This window comes from Canis lupus, chromosome 32, assembly GCF_003254725.2.
Source record: "Canis lupus dingo isolate Sandy chromosome 32, ASM325472v2, whole genome shotgun sequence".
Classification (NCBI taxonomy): domain Eukaryota; kingdom Metazoa; phylum Chordata; class Mammalia; order Carnivora; family Canidae; genus Canis; species Canis lupus.
In genome coordinates, this window is record NC_064274.1 from 20,438,125 (window position 1) to 20,462,413 (window position 24,289).

At 35.2% G+C, this 24,289-nt stretch overlaps 1 protein-coding gene and 1 long non-coding RNA gene across 43 annotated transcripts in view; one reads left to right on the forward strand and one right to left on the reverse strand.

Annotated features, from left to right (window-relative positions):
- STPG2 (sperm tail PG-rich repeat containing 2) overlaps positions 1 to 22,629 on the reverse strand; it is a 533,064-nt gene extending 510,435 nt beyond the window's left edge. For 33 of the 41 annotated variants that reach the window (XR_007407755.1, XR_007407756.1, XR_003126915.3 and 30 more), the window contains exons 1-4: positions 22,483 to 22,628; positions 12,349 to 12,461; positions 7,831 to 7,968; positions 4,396 to 4,563 (exon numbers count right to left, since the gene is read on the reverse strand). Coding sequence is in view for 21 of the 41 variants with exons in the window: in XM_049104917.1 (XP_048960874.1) it covers positions 4,396 to 4,563; positions 7,831 to 7,968; positions 12,349 to 12,461; positions 22,483 to 22,591 (528 nt within the window). In the remaining 20 variants the exon portion in view is untranslated. Of the gene's footprint in view, positions 1 to 4,395; positions 4,564 to 7,830; positions 7,969 to 12,348; positions 12,462 to 22,482 lie in introns of all 41 variants that reach the window. The other 8 variants (XR_007407754.1, XR_003126948.3, XM_049104915.1 and 5 more) reach the window with 4 other exon arrangements.
- On the forward strand, positions 805 to 13,334 carry LOC112645083 (uncharacterized). Of its 2 annotated transcripts, XR_003126962.3 has the most exons (3): positions 805 to 917; positions 10,963 to 11,416; positions 12,931 to 13,334. It is a non-coding gene; the product is annotated as an uncharacterized LOC112645083 (long non-coding RNA). The 2 variants fall into 2 exon arrangements; XR_003126961.3 differs by lacking the exon at positions 12,931 to 13,334 and having other exon boundaries at positions 10,963 to 11,538.
- Positions 22,630 to 24,289: the final 1,660 nt, after the last annotated feature.

Consider the following 24,289-nt stretch of genomic DNA (forward strand, 5'->3'; position numbering starts at 1 on the left):
ATAAGTCTCGAACCTTTGCAGAGGTACTCTGTGCATGTGTTAGGGCACACCTTCAATGTTCAAGCAGACAGTTTACAAGTCTATCTTAGCCTTCACTTCCTGTCTGCATAGAATCTCAAGGTCATCTATAGTAAGAGTTTTGTACTTTGTCAAGACTGTATTTTTTTTTTTTTTTTTTGCAGTGATGGGTTAGCAGTGAAATTATTTCAGTGTTTTACAGGAGCAAGCAAGTAAGTAAATATATTGAGAATAACAGGGATCCCTGGGTGGCGCAGCGGTTTGGCCCCTGCCTTTGGCCCAGGGCGCGATCCTGGAGACCCGGGATCGAATCCCACATCGGGCTTCCGGTGCATGGAGCCTGCTTCTCCCTCTGCCTATGTCTGCCTCTCTCTCTTTCTCTCTCTGTGACTATCATAAATAAATAAAAATTTAAAAAATATATATATTGAGAATAACAGAGTAATAAGTTTCTCATAGAAAAGGAATGACTAGAAAAAGCCTGTGGTACTGGATTAGAATTTCCTAAGAACAAGATACTCTCTTTTACATCAACATAATTGTCAAAGTCAGGAGTCAGGAGAAACTCAAAAGTTTTTAGTAGATAGATAAGAAATAAGTATGGATTTCTAACTCTGTCCATTGATAACCTAAAGCAATGACATCCCAGTAGCAATGCATGTACACAGTATACTGATCTTGTTTTGAAATACCATTCTTTATTAAAAGGAAGTAGGGCTCCTTAAGGAAATGTCTGATTCTAGGATGGGTCAGGGAAAAAGAATTTGGTGAACGTGGAACATTCTGTGGAACGTGGAACATTCTGTGCCAGAAGATAAAGAAATGCTTAAAGAATGATGAGGACATGTCAAAAAGACACTAGAAGCAGCTTAAAAGGACTCCCAAAGATCAAATCTGAGGTAATTTAAGCCTTAAAATAAATAATGAGAATAATAAATTATAATTTTTTGAGTAAAAGGGGAATTCATGAATCCATGCTGTTAGAAATGGGAAAGATAAAGAAAGCTCTTTATTTGACACAAATAAATATTAAAGATGGAATCATAAAACCACCATTTGATAAACATCACAGTAAAATTTAATCAAGCATCATGAAAGGATACTGAACTAGTGAGGTTGATGAAGAAAAAGATATCTACTTATTCTTAAATTAACCCCCACAAAATGTTCATAATTTTTTTAAAAATAGTAACTTTATAGTAGATAAAACTGGAAAACACCACCTCAAGCTAACATCACTTATCATGAGATAGGCAGACATACTGTGCTTCTTTATGTGATACACTGAGAAGGATACGTCATTTCTGGAGTATTTCTGCCAAAATATCTAAACATACTGTAGTCATGATAAAATATACACAAACCCAAAATTAAGAACTATTCTACAAACCCAAAATTAAGAAATACTCTACAAAGTAACTAGGATATACTCTACAAAAAGCCAAGGTTACAAAAGACAAAGACTAAACTGTTCCAAATTCAAGGAATCCAAAGAGACAGGACAACTAAATGCAAAATATAATACCAGATTCACTCCAGAACAAAATTATTAAAAAAAAAAAAAAGATATCCTTGAGATCATTAGCACTTTCTTTAAAGTATCTGTAGATTAGGGACACCTGGGTGGCTCAGTCGGTTAAGCATCTGCCTTTGGCTCAGGTCATAATCCAGGGATCCTGGAGGGTGCCTCGAGTTAGGCTCCCTGCTCAGTCTGTTTCTCCCTCTTCCTCTGCCCCTTCCCCTGCTTGTGCTTGTTCTTGCTCTTTTCTCAAATAATAAAAATCTTTTAAAAAATCTGTAGATTAGATATTAGTATTATATCAGTGAAAATTTCCTGATTTTGATAACTGCATTATGATTATAAAAGAGAACATGTTGTACTCTAGGAAATTTACATTTAAGTATTTAAGGGTAAAAGTGACATGATGTCTGAAATATGCTCTCAAATTCCTTAATAAAAACTATAAAATATATAGGGAGATAAAATGATAAAGCTAATGTGATAAAACGCTAACTGCAGAATCTGAGTTATATGGAAAAGTTTATTATTCTTGCATCTTTTCTATCAGTCTGAAACTATTTCAAAATTTAAAAATTATTTTTTTAAAAAGTACTAACCAGGAATAATTAATGAATTAGATCTAATATATCTACATGGTCAAATCTAGAAAATAAAACATTAAGTGAAATAGCAAGCAATCTATATACCAAATGATAGAATTCACTTAAAATTTTAAAATCATACTACAATATATATTGTTATTCGTGTACCTAATAAAGATTTAATGTTTACTATGGCAAAGGGAAAAGAATGGAGGGAGAGAAATTGGGTAAGGTAACAGTTGTTAAAATACAGTGAATTCAAGTGTGACAAATTTTTACCAAGTTATATGTGATGGTGGGTCCATGGATATCAGTTATTTTTTTTTAATTCCAGTACAGTTAATACACAGCGTATAGTTTTAGGTGTACAATACAGTGATTCAACAATTCCATACATCACCCAGTGCTCATCATGACAAATTCACTCCTTAATTCCCATTGCCTATTTCACCCATTCCACTACTGAGCTCCCCTCTAGGTAACCACCAGTTTGTTCTCTATAGTCAAAAGTGTGTTTCTTGGGTTATCTTTCCCTCTTTTTTTCCCTTTACTCATTTCTTGTTTGTTTCTTAAATTCCACATATTAATGAAAGCATATGGTATTTGTTTTTCTCTGGCTGACTTATTTAACTTAGCATTATACTCTCTAGATCCATCCATGTTGTTACACTAAGCAAGATTTCATTCTTTTTTATAGCTGAGTAATATTCTATTGCATATATATACACACTACATCTTCATTATCCACTCATCTTTCAATGGACCTTTGAGCTGCTTCCATATCTTGACTATTGTAAATAGTGCTGCTATAAAAGTAGGGGTACATATATCCCTTTTAATTAGTGTTTTTATAGCTTTGGGGTAAATACCCAGTAGTGCAATTATTGGATTACAGTGGTTCTATTTTATCTTTTTGAGGAACCTCCATACTTTTCTCCATAGTGGCTGTACCAGTTTGCATTTGTGGGTATCTGTTATTATATTTGTACTAGTCTATGCATAATTATATAAATTACAGAAAATATTTTTTAACTTTAAACAATTCAAAGGATCTAAGACCCCAAAATGCCCCAAGACAGCCACAAACCAAATGGTTTCTAAAGATATTTGAACCTAAGCTCAATGATGGAGACCTATACAAATGAAAACTTACAGAGTACTGAGAGTGAAGGTCAACCCAAATCTGAAAATATCTATTCCTTGCCCAAGCCGTGTCTCTCTTCAGTTTCTCCTTCAGACTATGCTTAATTTTGGCCATTTTTCTCATGAGGATTCCTCTTCCAGATCTCATAAAAGTATAAAAATACAGCACTATGTACTTCAGTCTTGTAATTAAATAAAACCAGACATATTATCCATATTCATGGATAATTCATACATTTCAATTGGCTAAATGAAATTTTGTCTCAGCTTTAGCCAGGTTTGAATCTGAAAACCTGCACAAGATGGATCTGCTATAATATGCTTGATATTTTAATTAAAGAGATGCTCCTTGGGCAGCCCGGGTGGCTCAGCGGTTTAGCGCCACCTTCAGCCCAGGGTGTGATCCTGAAGACCCAGGATTGAGTCCCACGTCATGCTTCCTGCATGGAGCCTGCTTCTTCCTCAGCCTGTGCCTCTGCCTCTTTCTCTCGCTGTGTCTCTCATGAATAAATAAATAAAATCTTTAAAAAAGGAAAGAAAATGTTTTCAAAAAAAAAAAAGAGATGCTCCTTAACTTTTTAATAAACATTTATGAAATAAATAATGCTTACACTATCAGATTCAAATTTCTTTATTAAAAAAATGCTTTTTCCCTTTCAAATTCAGGAAAAGAATATCTATGTATTGCATAGGATTATACATTGTAACAGAGACTTCTAGTAAGTAAAACCTGTTTCCTCTTCTTCCTAGATGTAGTTAGACTACATTTCCCAGCCTCCTTGGCACTTAAGTATATCTATGTGACTGAGCTTTAACACCCAGATTTGGCCACAAAAACTTCCCACTAGCAGTCCTCCATCTTTCCCCTTCTGCTGGCTGGATATTTATGAACTGAAGCCCTTCAAGGATGATAGTAACATGAATGGAATAAGTGTTCCTGTATCCCTACCTAGAGGAAAGCCTCTTATCAACAAGGAGTATCCACATGAATGGGGAAAAAAAGAATACTACCTGTATTAAGACACAGAGATTTGGGAGTCTATTTATTATTGCAGTTAGTATTACATTAATTAAAACATGCATAATCGTAAACAATCTTCCAATTGTCAATAAGAAATGTGTTATACTTACCAATTGAGGTTTATAGTATGCTGGACCTAGTGTACTGTCACTAGCAGGTGGAAAATGTTTTATAATACCGCCATCCTCATTAATATCATAACCATATGACCGTCCACAAGAAGGAATTGAAGGAACATCAACACTTCTGGAAACTGGAGGTGGTGCCCTTGAAATTTTCTGTAAGAAAACATTTTATATTATTTACTTGGAGACAAGAAAAGGAATAAAGAACCAAATATTAAAATTTACTAAAAGGCAATTGTTAAATATTGAATTAATGCATTTCATAATATAAACCAAAAATGTTTATTTTATAAAAGTAATTTAAAGAAGTAAATTCAAGTCTCACTTAATCATATAAATTAAGATAATATACAATATTACTATTAAAGCCATCTTAAGAGTAAAGGAGTCTCTCTCACCTGGCTCAGTTATTTACCTTGTTTAGTAAATAAATACTACTGATGCTAACAGCAGGCAGTCACTCCTACAGCCACATCATCAATCACCAGTTCAGTGGTTACTTGTGCTATACTACCATAATATCTGCCAGGGAAAAATAAACTGTATATTTTTCTATAACACTTCCTGGCCTCATTCCTTCTTAGCTCCTGATTTATCTCCATATTACTAATGCCCTATAAAAATATCCTAATTATGCTGACAAGATAGCAAGAAAAATGTCTATGACATAATGCTAAATGGAAATAGAAAATAGAATTTATGACTATAGGTATGTAATATATATGAAAGTATATATATGTATATATAGTAATATATACACAATTTTATGATAAACTAAAAAAAGCTATGCAAAAATTAACAGAATGAACAGAGTCAGAAGTTCAAGGTGATTATCACTTTTCCAAAATTTCCTTTAGCATCAAATAGTTTATAATTTAAATAAAAACAAGAAGTAACAGATAGTAGAAATACTAGTATAAAATTTAGCAAATGAAACACTGGCATTTAAATCATTTAGTTATTTGGAAAACTACCTCAGAATATATTGATCCTCTGTTGTTTCTGAATAAATAAATAAATGTTACAGTTTAATGTATGCATGCCCAGTAGACATGTTATAAACATACTATCACTGACAGAATTTTCTTTTATCATTAGAGACCACTATTAAGTAGTTTCAGTGATACTTATTAGACTTATTTCCAAGTTAAATGGAAATATTGAATGACTTCTCCTATTACTTTAGAAAATTATTTGCATGATGTCAAGACTTTTCAAAATATATCCCTATCTCCTTCTCCATCCTCTATTCCTACTACCCTCCCTTAGATTCTATACTCCAAATATACTAAAGAACTCTATTCTTTTCCAAACATGCCATTAAATACTTCAATGCGTTTATTCACATGGTTTTCTCTGCCTGGACTAGTTTTTCCCATTCTTTTTAACTATTTAACAAATCCTTCTTCAATATCCAGTTTGATTGTGATATCATTACTTTGGGCTACTAGTAGACATTTTATTATGACATATGTTTAATTAAAATAGCATTGCATCAACTGTTTGTATTAAATTATAGTCATTATTTCCCTATTAAAATTATGATCCTGAGGAGCAATGATTTGTCTTCTATGTATTATCAGTGCCTAGAATTAGGTCTATTATACAAAGTCTCTAGCACATGTCTGATCCTAGTTTCAAATGCACAACATAATAATTGGACAATTCTATACAATTGCCATCTGTCAACATATAAAGTTATACTATGTTTTTTGTTTGTTTGTTTTAAAGATTTATTTATTCATTCATGAGAGACACAGAGAGAGAGAGGCAGAGACCTAGGCAGAGGGAGAAGCAGGTTCCTAGCAGGGAGCCCACTGTGGGACTCGATCCCAGATCCTGGGATCATGCCCTGAGCCAAAGGCAGACACTCCACTGCTGAACCACCCAGGTGTCCCAAAGTTATACAATGTTACTGACTCTATTCCCTATGCTATACTTTTCATCTTGATGATTTATTTATAAAAGGAAGGAAGGAAGGAAGGAAGGAAGGAAGGAAGGAAGGAAGGAAGGAAGGAAGGAAGGAAGGAAGTTAGTTAAGGAAGGAAGAAAGGAAGAAAGGAAGGCAGGCAAGAAAGCAAGCAAGCAGAAAAATTCCTAATGTGTCCATTAAAAACATTGACACATCTTAAACGATAATTTACTACTTTTCAGCAGAAAATATCATACAGTGTCACTAATATAAAAGATTAATGTCTAATAAAACAAATGTGTCCTTCTAAAAAAAAAAGTCTGATAAGCCCCTGCATAAGTAAATGAACATTTACTTGTCCCCACACACAAAACAGCTGATACTTAAATATGCTTACTAACCTTAACTTCATTGTCATTGACCTGACATTCATCTGAGTACTGAGCCCTAAAATATGTCCCCTAAACAAAGCTGATTAAAATGTAATTAATATAAGCTATGTGAAATAGATATGGAAAGAGAAAAGAGAACCACTCTAAATAAACTGCAATCAAAATCTTCTAGATTTGTATTTTGAAGGGGTAGGCCTTTGGTATAATAATTATTCATTACATAACACCAGCATACCTTTCCAAACCTATCATTTGCTAGATTCCTACACATTTTTTTTTTACTTTGGGTCAATATAACCTTATTGTCTTCCATGGACTCTACTTCTCTGTTCACTCACGTAGTTCTCCATGCCTGAAATGCATATTCCAACATTATTCCTCAAGGCTAACCTCCTCTATAAATCCTCTACAAAGTATACTTTGCCATGATATACTAGTCTTGGGGTGCCTAGATAACTCAGTTGGTTAAGCATCTGACTCCTGATTTTGGCTATAAAGTTACAGTCTCAAGGTCGTGAGATTGAGCCCTGCCTCGGGTTCCAAGCTGGGCACAAAGCCCACTTGAGGTTCTCCCTCTCCCTCTGCCCACCACCCCCATGCTCTCTCTCTCTCCCTTAAAAATAATAATTTTAAAATTCCTATGGTATTTAATTACATAGTTATTTATTTAGCATCTATCATATTTCATCTTGCATTAGTAGCAATTTATATATCTCTCTCCCATCTAAATTTTAAGCTTTTTTATTTCAGGAAACATGTTTTAAATTTCACTGTTTTATTAATAATATTTATCACAGAGTTTCCTCTCTATACATAGGTAGACTACTCAGATGGTTTTTAAAAACTCCTTTCCTTTCTGTTCACCATAGACACTGGAAGTGACTATAGGTTTATCATAAGCAAAAATGAAGTCAGTTGTTAATAAATAAAAAAATTAGTTTATACACATTGAATATTCATTTAATTATGAAATATGGATACCAATAAACCTACTAATTTTTAAAGTTTTTTAATGTATTTACCACATAAAACATAAAACCTTTTCTATTCTAACTAAAAGAAATGTCAGAAGTATAACTTAACATAGCGACACAGTGACTGAAAATGCTCTTTAACCTGTGGCGCTTTTCTTTTCACGGTATCTAATGTTCCAGGATAAAACTGATCATAGCTTGCTGGTCCTGGACTCTCTGAACCAAAGTTCTTAAAACGCTTCTCCCGGTTTTGTAGACTATGACCTCCTTTTATATTATACTAGAGAGAAAAAAAACATGAAATAATTAAAAGAAGCACTTTATAATTAATACCTAGTTAACAAGCATTATATATCAATATGAACAAAGAGTTTTAAAATCCAACCTGTGAAAGTTAAGGTATCTTGACTGAAGGTATCATTCTAGTATAAGGGGATAATAAGAGGATGACAATTACAGTTGTCAGTTTTAACTCTGAACTCAAACCAAAATTTACTGTACTCAAAGTGCTCAAAGAGAATGTAAAACTCAGTTTTAAAACAGGAATCAAAATAAAGAAATCCCCAAAGTTCTAGAGCAAGAATAAAGAGTATACACTAAGGCCTATAGCGAATATGCACCTCTGAAACAAGGTACAAATAGTGGTACTCACACTGCAGGGAAAATATAAGCCTTCCAAGCTTGCTTAGGATTAATTATTTTCATGAACTATTTTTTGGTCATTTCCAGGGATGCCTATGTAGGCTTACTGGCAACAGCATGGGTTTTTGGTTGGTTGGTTGGTGGTTTTTTCTTCAATTTTTTAACAGCTTGGTTTTATGCTCAGATTAATTTTAAACATTGTTTAATGCAGAGAAGGGACTGGGAGGAATCTCCCACAGCTCTCTATGCCACATGTCTGGATTCTCTGAAATGAGAAAATTATCAACTGCCTAATAGCCAGTGAATTCAGATAAAATTCCATCTTATTAGTTTCAATTAACACTCATAGTGTAATCATTTCAAAAATAATTCATAGTAATAATGGTTGGCATTGATTGATCAGATAAGATTTAAGTTCCTGATTTGTCAATAGACCTTTTCTCATGGTATATATGTTAGATGTTCATAATCACTCTTAACTGAGCCTATCTCTACTTTGTCTCTTATTCGGCTTTCATCTTTCCAAAAATACACAAAAGAGATATTCTTTTTACAAAATGAGTCAAAATTATATTCTTAGGTAGCCAACCCACTACTTGATAACTGTTTTTTTTTTTTTGATAACTGTTTTAATCAGACCATAATCCCTGTGTTTAAAGAGTTTGGATCTGTAACAAAATTTAATGATTTTGCAAAAACATTAACATTGCAAGTTACATAAAAAGTAAACTCATGTGAAAAGAGAACATCTCAAATCTTAATTCTTTGAAAGCCATTACTCTAGTCTTTATGATCTTATATTTCACACTGCAATCTGAATTTATATTGAACTTCAACAGAAGGCAGTAAAATTAATCTGATTTTTTTTAACTGGTTGAAATTAACCAGGACTTTTTTTCCAATAATTCATATTTAATAATTACCAATTCATATTTCATAATAACAAGAGGTTATAAAAGGAACTACTATGTGTCAGATAAATACCCAAAAATTATATTATGAGGTAATGAAGTATATGATGTAATGAAGTATATGAAAACTTGTGAGAAACACCCTTCCTACTTCTTGAGTCATGGCTATACGCTGTGGCTATTTGATGAATTACTACATTGCCAGCAACTTCCCAACAATACAGGATGCAGAGTCTCATCTGAAGGGTGAAGCCATGCACTGTTATCATGTACGATATTATCCTATTATTCAGCTCTAGTGAAATGTATCAGATCAAAAATCAAACCTAATTTGAACATCTATTACTAGGGCTAGATTGTGGAAAAATGAAAAAACTATTTATCTGTATCCAAGGAAGAGATCTCCACATCTAAAATCAATCTTATATAGCAAGGAACAAAATGGTATCCACCATGCAGACAGGTCACAAACTAAAAGAGAATTAGAACCAGAAAACAAAAATGAGATTTGAACTGACCCTTTGGAGTGAAATTCATTCTAGGAAAAAATACAAACAGAATAAGGTATGTGACCTAATAAGCTAATTATCTATCGGAGGATCAGAAACTTGCACTTCGTAAACTCCATTCTTTTGCTTCTTTTATTTTCTTAAATTCCCTTATGTTGTTTTCTAAGAAAATTTCCTTTTGAAAAAAATTAGCATGCTTCAGATATGCTAGAGGAGAAAAAGGAAAAAATGAATTTGCCCATAACTGGGCAAGAGCTGGAAAGGAAAATGAATACTCCCATCGTCACTTTCAACTTTGCAATAGTAGTGACAACTATAATCAAAGTGAAATAACCATAACAAAAACAGAGAAATAGAGAAGACCAAATTGGGGCACACAGTTTCAGCTCCCAACTGTTCTGTTTTTATAAGAGCTTCAACAATTATACACAGTGGAGGCAGGCCCTCACAACTACAACTACACTATCTTTCCAAATTTCATCTGAAGTCTCCAAATAACATTTTCTATGTAATTGCTAACAGAAAGGAATATTTCAATCTATGCTTCAAAAAAAAAGTATAAAAATAAATTGTTAAATACTTCAAATAAGATTATTTCCAATAAGATTATTTCTTTATTTTCCAGTATATTAATTATTTATAGAACTAGTATGCTAACTATGTCACATTTCAAACACATTTCCTAATTCAGCCATTTAAAATAATAATGGACAAAAAAAAAAAAAACAGCAATAGAATAAGTAAGTCAGAGTCATTTTTTAAACCAAGGAAACCAATCTTCTCCTGGCATTTTATATTTTTAAGAAGAAAAACAGAGAATACTAGAACTCTTTCTTAGATCGCCCATTGCATTTAAAAAGTACATTTCCTAATTCCTTATTCTTGAAATTCAAGAAATGTACCCAATTTGGGATAAAATATAATCAGATCTAAATTGCACTTTATTTTACATATGGAATTGACTAAAATCAATATTAATATTCCAACATCCTGATATTTGTCATATTAAAGAAGTTTGAAAACTACCTATTGTGTATTTTATTGCATTCTCCTCTTGGAATAATGTTACAGTCTTAAAAGAACTACTGGTAAAACTAGCAAGCCCATATACCCATAATATGCCGGCTGTGAGCCACGGAATGGAAGCCGGAGTGACACTTCTAATGATGACATCTAATGACCTGTTACTATTTTTTGCTTTTTGCCCTCTAGGCGCTAGTATGCTGGAAGTTTCAAGAACCCAGGGAAGAGCCATAAATGTTCTACTGAATTGGAAGTTGAGACCATCAAATGGCCATTCCAGGCTCTGTTGCTAGAGAGCAAAATAAGAAGAGTATTGGCTAAGGTGATTAACACTGACCAAGACTGAAAAACAGTACTAATGACAGCCACAGGCACCGCGATGGGATGGAACACAGAGACACCATGCAGAGCCTCCCTGAACTATAATGTCCAGTGAAAATGCTAAGAGCAAGTTTATTTAAACGTTTGAGAAGGAAGCCTGTGAATCAAGAGCTCACACTCCTTAGAACTAAAGATTCTAGTCACTACATCAAGCTGAAAACTCCATCAGATAAAGTTCCTTTAAAGAGATGGGAAACACAGAACGAGTAATGGAAAAAATTAAGCCACCTACAGCTTCATAATCAGTTACAGAAACTAACAGGTCCCCTTGCATTTCTTTGCTTCCTACAACACCTTGCTTTCATCTTCCCTCCTTCTTTCTCTTTTCTATTGTAAAATGGCAACACTAATAGTAGATAAAAAGTTATTGGATGCTACCTATAATCAAGCACTATTCTAAATTGCTTGCTAATATATTTAACTCTTAGAAAAAGCCTACAAACTCAGTACCCCTTTTTTACAGATGAGGAAACTAAAGCCCAAAGAGATTAGTTAAGATTAAATCTACCTACATTTGAAATCTGTCTGAGCTAATAAGTGACAGAGACAGATTTCAAATGTAGTCTAGTTCCAGAGCCCACACTACTAACCACTTCTTCAAAATATCTCATGTCATATTTAGTTACCATTTAATCTATAGGTTGCAGAATAATGGAAGAGGAATGTGAAAAAAACAAAAGTAGAAAAGGTCTTAATCTAAAGATCTAATTCGTAGTGACACTGTAATATCATTTCTGAATGCAGCAGCTCCTTCAGAGGAATTTGGCTCTGTCAGGGAAGTTATACTTGAAAATTATACATAATTAATTGTGCTTTTTAAACTATATATGTGGGAAGAAGAATTATGTGTATATGTAATGCACATGAAAGAGAAGACAACTGGAAGTCAAGGGGGAAAATGTAATAGAAATCTATTTTTTTGTTATCTGTCCAGCATCCTATTATCTGCCCATTATAGCCTATAAAACAATGTTTATGTCTTATAGAATTCATAGAATAATGAAGAACATTCAACCAGGCAATCAACATTAAACACTTCTATTTTCTCACATTCTAATAACAAAATATAGATTAAAAGAATGATAATATGAAGGGAAAATAAAATCTGATAAATGACATATTAGCCTATTAGAGGAAGAAAATATAATTTTTATCAACACCAACAATTATATATAATAACTTTTATAAATTTACCTGTGCTTCTGAAACATTATAGTGCCCTGGCCCTGGAACAGCTTTCTCAGTGTTAGAGGCAACAGTAAATGTACTTTCTCTGGTAGCCAAAGAAAGGAATGGTGCGTAGCCACCTATAAAAGTAAAAATCGTATCACTGGAAGATACGACAGAGTCCCAGTGATTTCAGAGAAAAAGCATTCAAAATATATAAAATCATTTAGTAATCTCAATTGTGGATACTATATTATCAGAACTAATGGTGAGCCACAGAATTTGCTGCATCTTTTAAAACCTGACTTAAGAGCAGAATGTTTTATATTAAAGAACCTACAAAACTGGAATTCCTAAACAACTGAAAAAATAATTAAAGAAATAGAAAACAAAGGCTTTTTTCTTCTAAGAATATTTGGTTGAGATGAAAATAAGTTACATTTAGCTAAAAATATATTTAATTCTCAGAAGACCAGTGTTTTACATTTTGGAACATCTATCATTTGTAGAGAATAGCATATATAAAGTTGTAGAGACAAGTTAGATTGAAATAATTTAAAGTGAGTTTACAGCAAGTAATTAATAATATCTCTTTGCTTTTGTTCATAGTTGGTGCTCAGTAAATATTTCTTGATTGCCGCCTACAAATCTAAGATACAAAAGTCTACAAATCTAAGTTGTACAAATCTAAGATACAAAGGTCTACAAAGCTAAGATACAAATTTCATTGGAACAAATAATCATAAAATTTGACAGACTTAATAAACTTAGTAGACAGACTTAGTCTTCTGAAAGACTGATAAAAAATTTCAAGAAATGTATCAAGAAAATGAGTATAGTTTAAGCAACACAGATATCACAGAAGATTTGGAAGAGAACAGCTATCATCAATAGGTAATAAAAGAATGAAAGTGAGGACTCAAAATTTGTGAGAATCTTATACACTAAAGGAGAATATATGGTAATAATTAGTATAGTTTAAAATCTTGCTAATAATCTGGACTAATAATAAAAGTCTTTTTAAAACAAGAAATTATGTATTTCTTTCAAAGTCCACGTTTTTATTTTTATTTAAATTCAATTAGCCAACATATAGTACAAAGTTTCAGATGTAGAGCTCAGTTATTTATCAATTGCATGTAACACCCAGCGCTCATCACATGACATGCCCTACTTAATGCCCGTGATCCAATTACCCCATCCCCCCACCCACCTACCCTCCAGCAACCCTCAGTTAGTTTCCTATAGTTAAGAAGCTCTCATGGCTTCTCTCCCTCTGATTTCTTCCATTCATTTTCCCTTCCTTCCCCTATGATCCTCTGTGTTATTTCTCATATTCTAAATATGAGTGTAACCAAATGATAATTGTCTTTCTCTGACTGACTTATTTCACTCAGCATAATATCCTGCCCCCTAGTTCTATCCACATCAATTGAAATGGTAAGATGTCATCCTTTTTGATGGCTGAGTAGTATTCCATTATATGTATGTATGTATATATATACATATGTATGTGTGTATGTGTGTATATATATATTTTATTCATATATATTATATATACATATATTATAGATATACATATATATTATATATACATATGTGTGTGTGTGTGTATATATATATATATATTTATTTATACACCCCATATCATCTTTATTCATTCCTCTGTAGATGACAAATGACATCTGGGCTCTTCCCATAGTTTGGCTATTGTGGCACTGCTGCTATAAACACTGGGGCCCCTGAAGATAACTACATTTGTATCTTTGGGGTAAATACCTAGTAGTGCAATTCTTGGGTCATAGGGTAGCTCTATTTTTACTTTCTTGAGGAACCTCCACAGTGTCTTCTACAGTGGCTGTTTGCAGGTGAAATGATATTTTATGTGAAAAACCCAAGACTCCACCCCAAAATTACTAGAGCTCATACAGGAATTCAGCAACGAGGCAGAATATAAAATCAATGCACAGAAGTCAGTTGCATTTCTGTACGCTAAAAATGAGATAGAAGAAAGAGAAATTAAGGAATTGATCCCATTTATAATTGTACCAAAAACCATACGATACCTAGAAATAAACCTAATCAAAAAGGTAAAGGATCTGTATTCTAAAATCTACAAAACACTTATGAAAATATTGAGAAAGAAAGAAATGGAAAGACATTCCATGCTCATAGATTGGAAGAACAAATTCTGTTAAAATGTCTATGCTACCCAGAACAATGTACACATTCAGTGCAATCCCTATCAAAATAGCACTGACATTTTTTAGAGAGCTGGAACAAATAATCCTAAAATCTGTATGGAACCAGAGAAGACCCCAAATACTTAGAGGAATTTTGAAAATGAAAACCAAAGTTGGTGGCATCACAATTCCAGACTTCAAGCTATATTACAAAGCTGTAATCATCAAGACAATATGGTACTGGCACAGAAACAGACACATAGATCAATGGAACAGAATAAAGAATCCAGAAATGGACCCTCAACTCTATGGTCAACTAATCTTCAACAAAGCAAGAAAGAATATCCAATGGAAAAAAGACAGTCTCTTCAACAAATTATGTTGGAAAAATTGGACAGCCACATATAGAAGAAGGACATTGGACCATTTTCTTACACTGTAGACAAACTCGAAATGGATGACAGACCTAAATGTGAGACAAGAATGCATCAAAATGCTAGAGGAGAACACAGGCAGTAACTTCTCTGGCAGTTGTCTTTGCAACTTTTTTCCAAATATGACCCCTGAGACAAGAGAAACAAAAGCAAAAAAATAAACTATTGGGATTATATCAAAATAAAAAGCTTCTGCACAGTGAAGAAAACAATCAACAAAACTAAAAGGCAACCTATGGAATACAAGAAGACATTTGCAAAAGACATATCTGAAAGGCTTAATAGCCACAATACATTAAGAACTTCTAAAACTCGACACATAAAAAATAATTTAATTTTAAAATGGGTAGAAGACATGTAGAGACATTTCTCCAGAAAATACATACATATGGCCAACAGAGACATGAAAAAATGCTTATTATCACTTTATCATCAGGGAAATGCAAATCAAAACTGCAATGAGATATCACCTCCCACCAGTCAGAATGGCTAAAATCAACACCACAAGAAGCATGAGGTATTGGTGAGGATCTGGAGAGAGGGTAATCTTACATTGTTGCTGGGAATGTAAACTTGTGAAGTCACTATAGAAAACAGTATGAAGGCTCCTCAAAAAGTTAAAAATTGAACTACTCTACAATCCAGCAATCACATTACTAGGTATTTACCCAAAAACACAAGAACACTAATCCAAAGGGATACATGCACCACTACAGTTATAGCAGCATTATTTACAATAGCCAAGATATGGAAACAACTCAAGGTCTATCGATTGATGAATGGATAAAGAATATGTGATATGTAGATATAGATAGATAGATAGATAGATAGATAGATAGATAGATAGATAGGAATACTATTCAGCCATAAAAAAAAATAAAAGCTTGCCATTTGCAACAACATGGATGGAGCTAGGGAATATAATTCAAAGTAAAATAAGTCAATCAGAGAAAGACAAATACGATATGATTCCACTCATATGTGGAATTTAAGAAATGAAACAAACAAGCAAAGGAAACAAAAGAGAAACCAAAAATTAAACTATTAAGTGTATAGAACAAACTGATGGTTACCAGAAGGGAGAAGGTGGGAGGATTGGTTAAATAGCAGTAGAGATCAAGGGGTGCACTGGTTGTGATGCGCACTGGGTGTTGTACAAAAATGTTAAATCACTAATTTTATTCTGAATCACTGAAACTAATATAACACTATATCAACTAACTGGAATTAAAATAAAACCTTTAATGAAACAGGTGTAGAGGTTAAGGACATAGAATTGGTCATATCATAAGCAAATGTGTCAAGAGCAAAGGCAATCTGAGCCCTGAAGAGCAGTAATGATATTGTAAATGTTATTATGGAATTAAAAGCTTTTTTAAATAAAAGAAATAATTATTTGGTTAGGTATTGCGGCATTTAAAAGTGAGTAAAATATAGACCTTACCTTTAAAAACCAACAATCTACTGAAGCAGGACTTTAACTTTAAATGACTTTAAACAAGGAAAAATATCTCAAGTTCTAAAATGCTTGGAAGGTGAAAAGGAAGAAGTCCTCAATCACACAGAGGTGATGAGTAAAAGTTTCATGAATGATACTAAAACTCTAGGTGTTAATTTAGCAACTGATAGTTCATACCAACTGTCCAAAGGCAAGAAAAAAAAAAGTACTTTTGGATAGTAACAAAGACTACAAGGACAGAAATCCTTAAGAGGAAGCCAAGGTCCATTTTGAAAAGCAAGGGTCATCCAGTAGAGCTGAAAAACCAGGATACCAGTGAATTATTCCAAATCAGGGTAAACAATCAGAGAACAAGACACAGATTTCCTTCAAAACACACACATAAACACACACAAACCAAGCTAAAGATTATAAAAATACGAATAGTGCAAACACCAGGAAATGGTCTTCCAAGAGGCAGAAAAATATGTCCTATAAACAGGAGAAAAGTCAGTGAAAGAAAGATATATATGTGAGAAGATGGAATTAACACACAAGAACATTAAAATTATCTATTATAAATAATCTCCATCTGTTTAACAAGGTAGAAGAAAGATGAATGTGATGAAGAGATAAAGGGAAGATATAAAAATGCCCAGATCAAAGTTCTGAAATGAAAAATACACTGATACGGGGCACCTGGCTGGCTCAGTCAGAAGGGTGTGCAACTCTTGATCTCAGGGTTGTGAGTTCAAGCCCCACGTTGGATATAGAGATTACTTAAGTAAATAAATAAAGTTTTTAAAAAGTACATTGATGGAGGGAAACTGAGTGGGGAAAAATTAGAGAGGAAGACAAACCATTTTCAAATTATTGTGACATTATGACATATATAGAAGTATAATATATGACCACAACGGCACAAAAGATGAGATGTGAGAAATGAAAGCACACCATATTAAGGTTCACATACTATATGAGAAGTGATACTATATTATTTGAAGGTAGACTGTGGTAAGTTAGGGATGTAAATTGTAAACCAAACAACTAAACTCATTCAACAAAGGTAGGGAAAAAATAAAGAGAATGAAGAGATATATTCTGAAAACAAATATCAAGAGAGTAAATTTAAACACAACAATATTGATAGTTAAATTAAATAGAAAAATTCTGGGGCACTTCAGGGGTTAAGTGTCTACCTTTAGCTGAGGTCATGATCTCAGGGATCGAGCCCCATGTTGGACTCCCTTCTCAACATGGAGTCTGCTTCTCTCTCTCCTTCTGCCTGCCGCTCTCCCTGCTTGTACACTCCCTCCTTCCCTCTCTCATTCTGTCATATAAATAAAATATTTTAAAAACAGAAAAGTTCTAAATACCCCAATATAAAAGGCAGAGATTCTCAACTGGATAACAAACTAAGACTTAACTTTATGCTGTCCACAGAAAACCCTCATAACACATAAAGACATAGAAGTGTTAAAAATAAAAGAATGGAAAAGATATGCCATGCATCTATAAATCAAAGGAAGATGGAGTGACTATATTACAATCAGACAAAGTACATTTTAGAACAAGAAATACTAAAGATAAGAGAGATGTTGTATTATGATAAAGGGGTCATTTCATCAACAAGATTTAATAATCCATAAAGAGTAGCAAGGAAATGATTGCCATAAAAATCAGAAAAGTGCTTAAGGGAGAGGAAAGAAGGTATAATTGAAAGGGAAATTGGACAAGTTATATTTCTTGAGTGTTTACCTCTTACACCATACTTTTTATGCAGTTTTCTGCCTAAATGTTTAATCTTACAAGAAAAGATTTTCTGGAGTTTTTTTTTTTTTTAATTTAGGTTCATACAAATGAGGTAATGTGAGATAAATATAAAAACTAAGAAAGCTAAGTTCAGACTAGTTCTGAGGCAGCTGTTCTAACACCATAGCAGAGATTCTAACTGAATCTACCTAAACAAGTGTGAAATTAATTGCATAATACTGAAATTCATAGAAAAATGGAAAAGAACACAAAATAGAAAACACGTATTCAAGAAAGCCAGTACTCATAAAATCCTCATTGAAGTTTTCAATAATTAATTATATAGAATCTTTCATCAATAGGCTAGAAGTTTACATAAAACACTGACCTCAAGCAAAACCACAAGAAAATTAAAGTGTTTATACTGATTAACTCCATGAAAGAAGGGACTTGTCTGTTTTATTCATTATTGTATACCTAATGTACATTAGAGTGGCAAACTGTCCTAGTTTGCTCAGATGTAAGACATTATTGCTAAACCCAGGATGTTCCCACATAAATCAAGATGTTTAGCCACCCTGCCATAGTGCCCTGAACATTAATCAATAAATACAGAATTCATCAGTGATATTCTAAATTACACCTTTCTTTAATCATTCATTCAACAATAGTGAATGCTTTATCGTGTGCAGAGAGAGACAGTGAGGGTATAATAATGAATAAGCTAAAACTCTGGCCTCCAGTAATGGGAAAGCCAGACAAATAATAAACTACAAACAATGCTGCCAATAATTAAGGTATAAAATATGGGAGAAGGTGGTTCTGGGGAATTAGGGTTAGTGGAGTGAGAGAAAATTCTGACTTGAGACATATGGATATATTGGCATGTGAAATGCCAACTATGAATGATAAATCAAACTGTCAGGTAGAAAGAAGAAATTAAGAATAGAAGGAGAAGGGATAATTTGAAGAGAAATAAGTAAGTTCAGTTTGGGAAATACTGAGTTTGAGGCACCAACAGCAGAAGATAAATCAAACTGGCATGAAGCAATAAAAGTCAGTCCATTCTGAGAAAGAAGGTGGGCAGCATGTGATTAAAGGGCAAATTCTACAGCTACAGCAACTGCCACAAAACACAAAGGTCATTCTTCATATAAAAGCAATAGCTACATCTTTGAAACATACTCATCTTCAGGGACATCAACATATACAGCAATCACATACATATTGTTTATTTAAACTTAAAGACCAATTGCATTCCCTGAGGTGGTCTCCCTAAATTGATTGGCTAATAAAAATAAATCATTATTGGTGGCATAAGCTCATAGGCATGAGTGGAAGGGCATGGAAAGCTCATGCTTCTGTGGCAGGTAAAGCTAACCACTCCTTCATCAAAGAAGAAATCTGGGGAAGAATATATTTAGGAGCCATTGTTACCCAGCTTAGATAACTGGTATGGAACCAATACAGATAACTAATACACAGCTGATGTAGGGTGCCATTTATTATGTAAATCAAGTTCAAACAGCAATTAAATTCTCCTTAGCACAAATAAGGATCTCTTAGAAGGTGCAGAGTTCACATAAGTCATGTAGTGAGTTTTTTAATTCTGCTATATGTAGCTCATTAGACTTGTTTTAAAATTTTATTCCAAGAATTACTGTTTATTTTTTTATTAACTATTTATGTGTTATGGTATTGAGCTAAAAACTGAGAGTAACAGTGTGGCAGCCAGATAAGTTAACAGATAAATTAAGATATAGTATCAAAGTGCTATGAAAGAGTCATGAAGGAGTCAGAGAAAAACTGGAAAAATAGTAGAGTCAGAGAACAATTTCACTTTACCTCAGTCTAAAAGAGTATGTAGGACTCAGCCAGGTGAGAAACAAAGGAACAGCACGCAAGGCAAAATATCAGCAGCTACAAAAGCTTGGAGGTGAGTGAGCATGAACTTCTAGAAAATGCAAAGTTGAAACTGCTGATAGTATGTGGGTAAAGTGTTGGGTGTGGGTGAGAGAGGATGTGGAAGGCCAGGTAAAGGATCAGACCATGAAGAATCTTATGCACTAAGTTAAGTAGTTCAGATTTTAACCTTAGTGTTAAAAGGAATTTTTTTATACAAATAAGATAATTATATCTTAGGAAGATCATTTTAGCCTTAAGAGAGAAGTTGGAAACTGAAATAGAGGAAAACCAGCAATATTTTATTGGTTTAACTTAGAATAGAAATAACGAGGCCTGAACAGTCAAGGGCAGTTACATGAAGAAGAGGAACTGATTTAAGAGACAATGAGAATATAGAATCAATAGATCTAAATGACCAATGGGCATGGTCAGTCATAAAAAGTCTAGCATAATTCCAAAATGTAAAGTTTATAATTGACTGATAGGGAATTTTTCAAAGGGGTTAGTAATGATGGGGAAAATGATGAACTCAGACACTTGGGAGTTTCAGATGTTAGAGAACACCCAGATAAAGATGTTCAAAAAAGTAAGGGCAATGAGAAGGCCCTAACATCAAGAGAAAGTTCATCTTAGAGATATAAATCACCCACCTCTCTGAAGACTTTCTTTTGGAAGCCATAAGAATCTGAATAGGGATAATAGTTAAAACTATGGATTTGAACAAGAAAGTGCATGAGAAAAGAAATCACCAAAGGAAGGAAAATATATAAACATTTAAAAGACATTCAGAAAAATAAAAACCTTTAAAGAAGACAACAAAGAACTGATTACTGAGGGGAAAAACGATTGCCTGATTCAACATTTAACAAACGTTTGTTAGGACCTAACCATGCATCAGGCACTGTTTCAAGATAATTGGAAAAAGAACCAGGAAAAAATGAATGATGTTACAGATATCAGGGGAAAAAATATTTCTAAAGACAGTGTTCAGCTGTGTTAAATAAAATAAGGATAGAAAAGCATCACAGGCATAAGTATTTGGGGTGGTGGTTGGTGGCTGATATATTGTTAGGGAGTTAATGTTTACAACAACTCAATTGTATTAAATATAGACAAAGGCTCCAAGAACACTGAACGTCACAGCCGAAAAGCAGTAAAATTCAAAAATTAAAACAATGACAAATCTGCACTCCACCCAAAGAAGCCTAAATCAACATAATATCCTAATCTGATCAGTCATGTAAACATGGTAATAGCGTTTGTTAAAAAAATATAGTGTAACAATAGGGGAAATGCAGATTAACCAGGGAAAAACTGTAATTGGATGGTAGTAAGCTCCACAAAATCATCAAATTAAAAAAAGCAGACAGCAAATTATAAGTATTCGTTAAATGTTTCCCCTAAGTCACTAACGGCAAACAAATGAGAGCAAATAATTATTGCAAGTAATTAATTATCCATTCCCACTCCATCTCTTCAAACATAGCTTTCCCCCCCTCCCCCCCCAGAATGTGGGCTCTCAATAGTATGTTCAAAAAGACGATGGAGGGGGGGATCCCTGGGTGGTGCAGCGGTTTGGCGCCTGCCTTTGGCCCAGGGCACGATCCTGGAGACCCGGGATCGAATCCCACGTTGGGCTCCCGGTGCATGGAGCCTGCTTCTCCCTCTGCCTATGTCTCTGTCTCTCTATATATATATATAGATATATATATCATAAGTAAATAAAAATTAAAAAAGACGATGGAGAGGATGCCTGGGTGGCTCAGTGGTTGAGCATCTGCCTCAGGCACAGGGCCCGATCCCGGGGACCTGGGATCGAGTCCCACATCGGGCTCCTTGCAGGGAGCCTGCTTCTCCCTCTGCCTGTGTCTCTGCCTCTTTCTCTCTCTCTCTCTCTCTCTGTGGGTCTCTCATGAATAAATAAATAAATGAACTCTTAAAAAAAAAAAAGAAGAAGATGGATATGGACAGTTAGGAAGCATCTATCCAAAAATACACGGGATTATCTTTAAATCACACTGCAAAATAGAAAAGTTACATGTTCGTAAATGAAGTGACTCTGGGTTCATGGTAGCAGAGGAACGTGAAGGCGACAGGATTACAAAGAAAATCAACAGTAAGCGGTAAGAAGGATACAGACTTGGAAGACTCGTAACAGTCGTCAGAGCCAGGAAATCAAATTCCTAGATCTAACCGGTGCACCTCAAAGTATGATGGAGACAACCACTGCAACATCGAAAGTCCTACCCATGGGCTTGGTGACCTTGTGAAATGCGACACAGGAATGATCTTGCCATTCATCACCTGTAACATAAGGAGAGTGTTTTCCCTATTTTATGCTTTGTTGCACTTGTGAAATGGTACCATTATGTGTAACAAGCACAGAGAAGTGGACGTGGCCGACAGTGAGGTGCTGTGGCAGTCAGGCTTGCCTTTGCCTACCTCTTACCTGTTGCCTGCTGCCTCAGGACAGGTACCTGGTAGGACCCAGGGCCCACATGCTCCTCAGTGCTGCCACCTTCAGCCAATCTGAGCAAGCGGGGAGCTCGATCGTACATAAGGGCGGGGGGCGGGGCGGGGCGGGGCGGGGCGGGAGGAGCCGCCGCTGACCGGGAATAAACACGAGGCGACCGGAGGCGGCGTGGAGCACCAGGGTGCTGACGACAGTCCGAAGAGGGCCGGGCGAGGCTGGAATAAACGGACGCGCTACCGCAGAGGCTGCCGCCCACTGGGCTCAGGTTCCCCCTGGGTCCATTTCTAGTCCCGCGGCAAAGTGAAAAGCAGAGCGAACAGAGACACGACCGTCCGCCAGCCGAGAGCCGCGGCGCCCCGCAGGGAAGCGAGATTAGGAAGTAGGCGCCCGCCCCCGTACTTCCGGTCTTCCCCCCGCCCCGGAAGTGTCTAGGAGGCAGGGGTTGAAGCGCCCCTCCCTGGCCAACCTCTCCGAGCATGCGCACTGAGCTGCGAACCTCCCGCCTCGTGCTGCCGTGCCCTGCACCGGAGGACCGGGGCAGCCTCGGAGCTCCTTAGAAAGCATTAGAGCTTCACTTGACCACGATTCCTTTCCGCTGCAAGCCAGCTAGAACGGCAGGGAAAGACCTCAGCAGAAAGTGCGAAAGAAAAAAAAAAAAATTCTCTCCAAGCAGAGCCTGGGTTCTGCAAGCTCAGCCCCCCACACCCCCCCCCCCCCCGCTACAACTACAACTACATTCGCACGTGCAGAGGGGAAACCCCTCTGAGTCTCCCGTACGGCTCATCTAAACCGTGAGGAGAATCTCAGGAAGTGGTGGTGACAAGAAACAGGGAACCCGAGAAAGGAGAGGAAAAGCTCCACCTACCGAAGCAATGAAAAGGGCTGGTAACGGAAAGCTGCTTTTGTTGTCCTAATCCAGGCCACAACCCCGTGGACTCCCACTCTGTTTATAATGCAAAGCAAGGGCTTGAGGAAGCCCAGTCCACCCCGCCCCTCTACCCCCCCCCCCCACCCTTGCGCCTCTTAGCCTTGGGCAGAAGGAATCCACCTCGTGCAAAGGTCTTAGGTTGCCTCTGCGGGAATCCACCTTAAAGTGGTCTCTGGCTTTTTTTTTTTTTTTTTTTTTTTTTTCAGCAAGAATCCCTTCCAGATTCTAATCACCCTTAAGGCTTAAATAGAACTGTCTCGACCATGCCTCACCCCCAAATGAACTACATCACTTTAACTTGTACCTACTACAAATTTTTATAGTATTCATATTCTGTTAGAACAGGATTTGATACTCAATTCTGTAGGTCATTTACTATGACAGTTGTCCCATATACGTTAGAATGCTCTCCATACAAGGCTATATGTTTCTCAAGGAGCTATCTGTAATACCTGTTTCTTTTTCCAACTCAGTAGCTGGCTGAATATTTGCTTTAAAAAAAAAACACATATTCACACACACACACACACACACACACACACACACAAAAACACATATTGGCATATACTATATATAGACTGTTGGCTATCGGGATACAAAGATACAACAAAGTTCAGCCTCAGGCATTCTGTATGAAATGGAAAAAGAGATGTGTATTAGCCATAATATGAGGTGACAAGAGAGGTGTAAGAAATAAGAAAAAAATATTGCGGGGCTTTGAAAACCAAGTCTTCCTACTAAGAAACTAGATACTGACCAGTAATCCTTTCTCATTGACCTCATTTCTCCTTGCATGCTTGCAGAAACCCTCATAGTTTTCCTGGTTATTTAAATCGTATTTTCCCACGCTTCCAC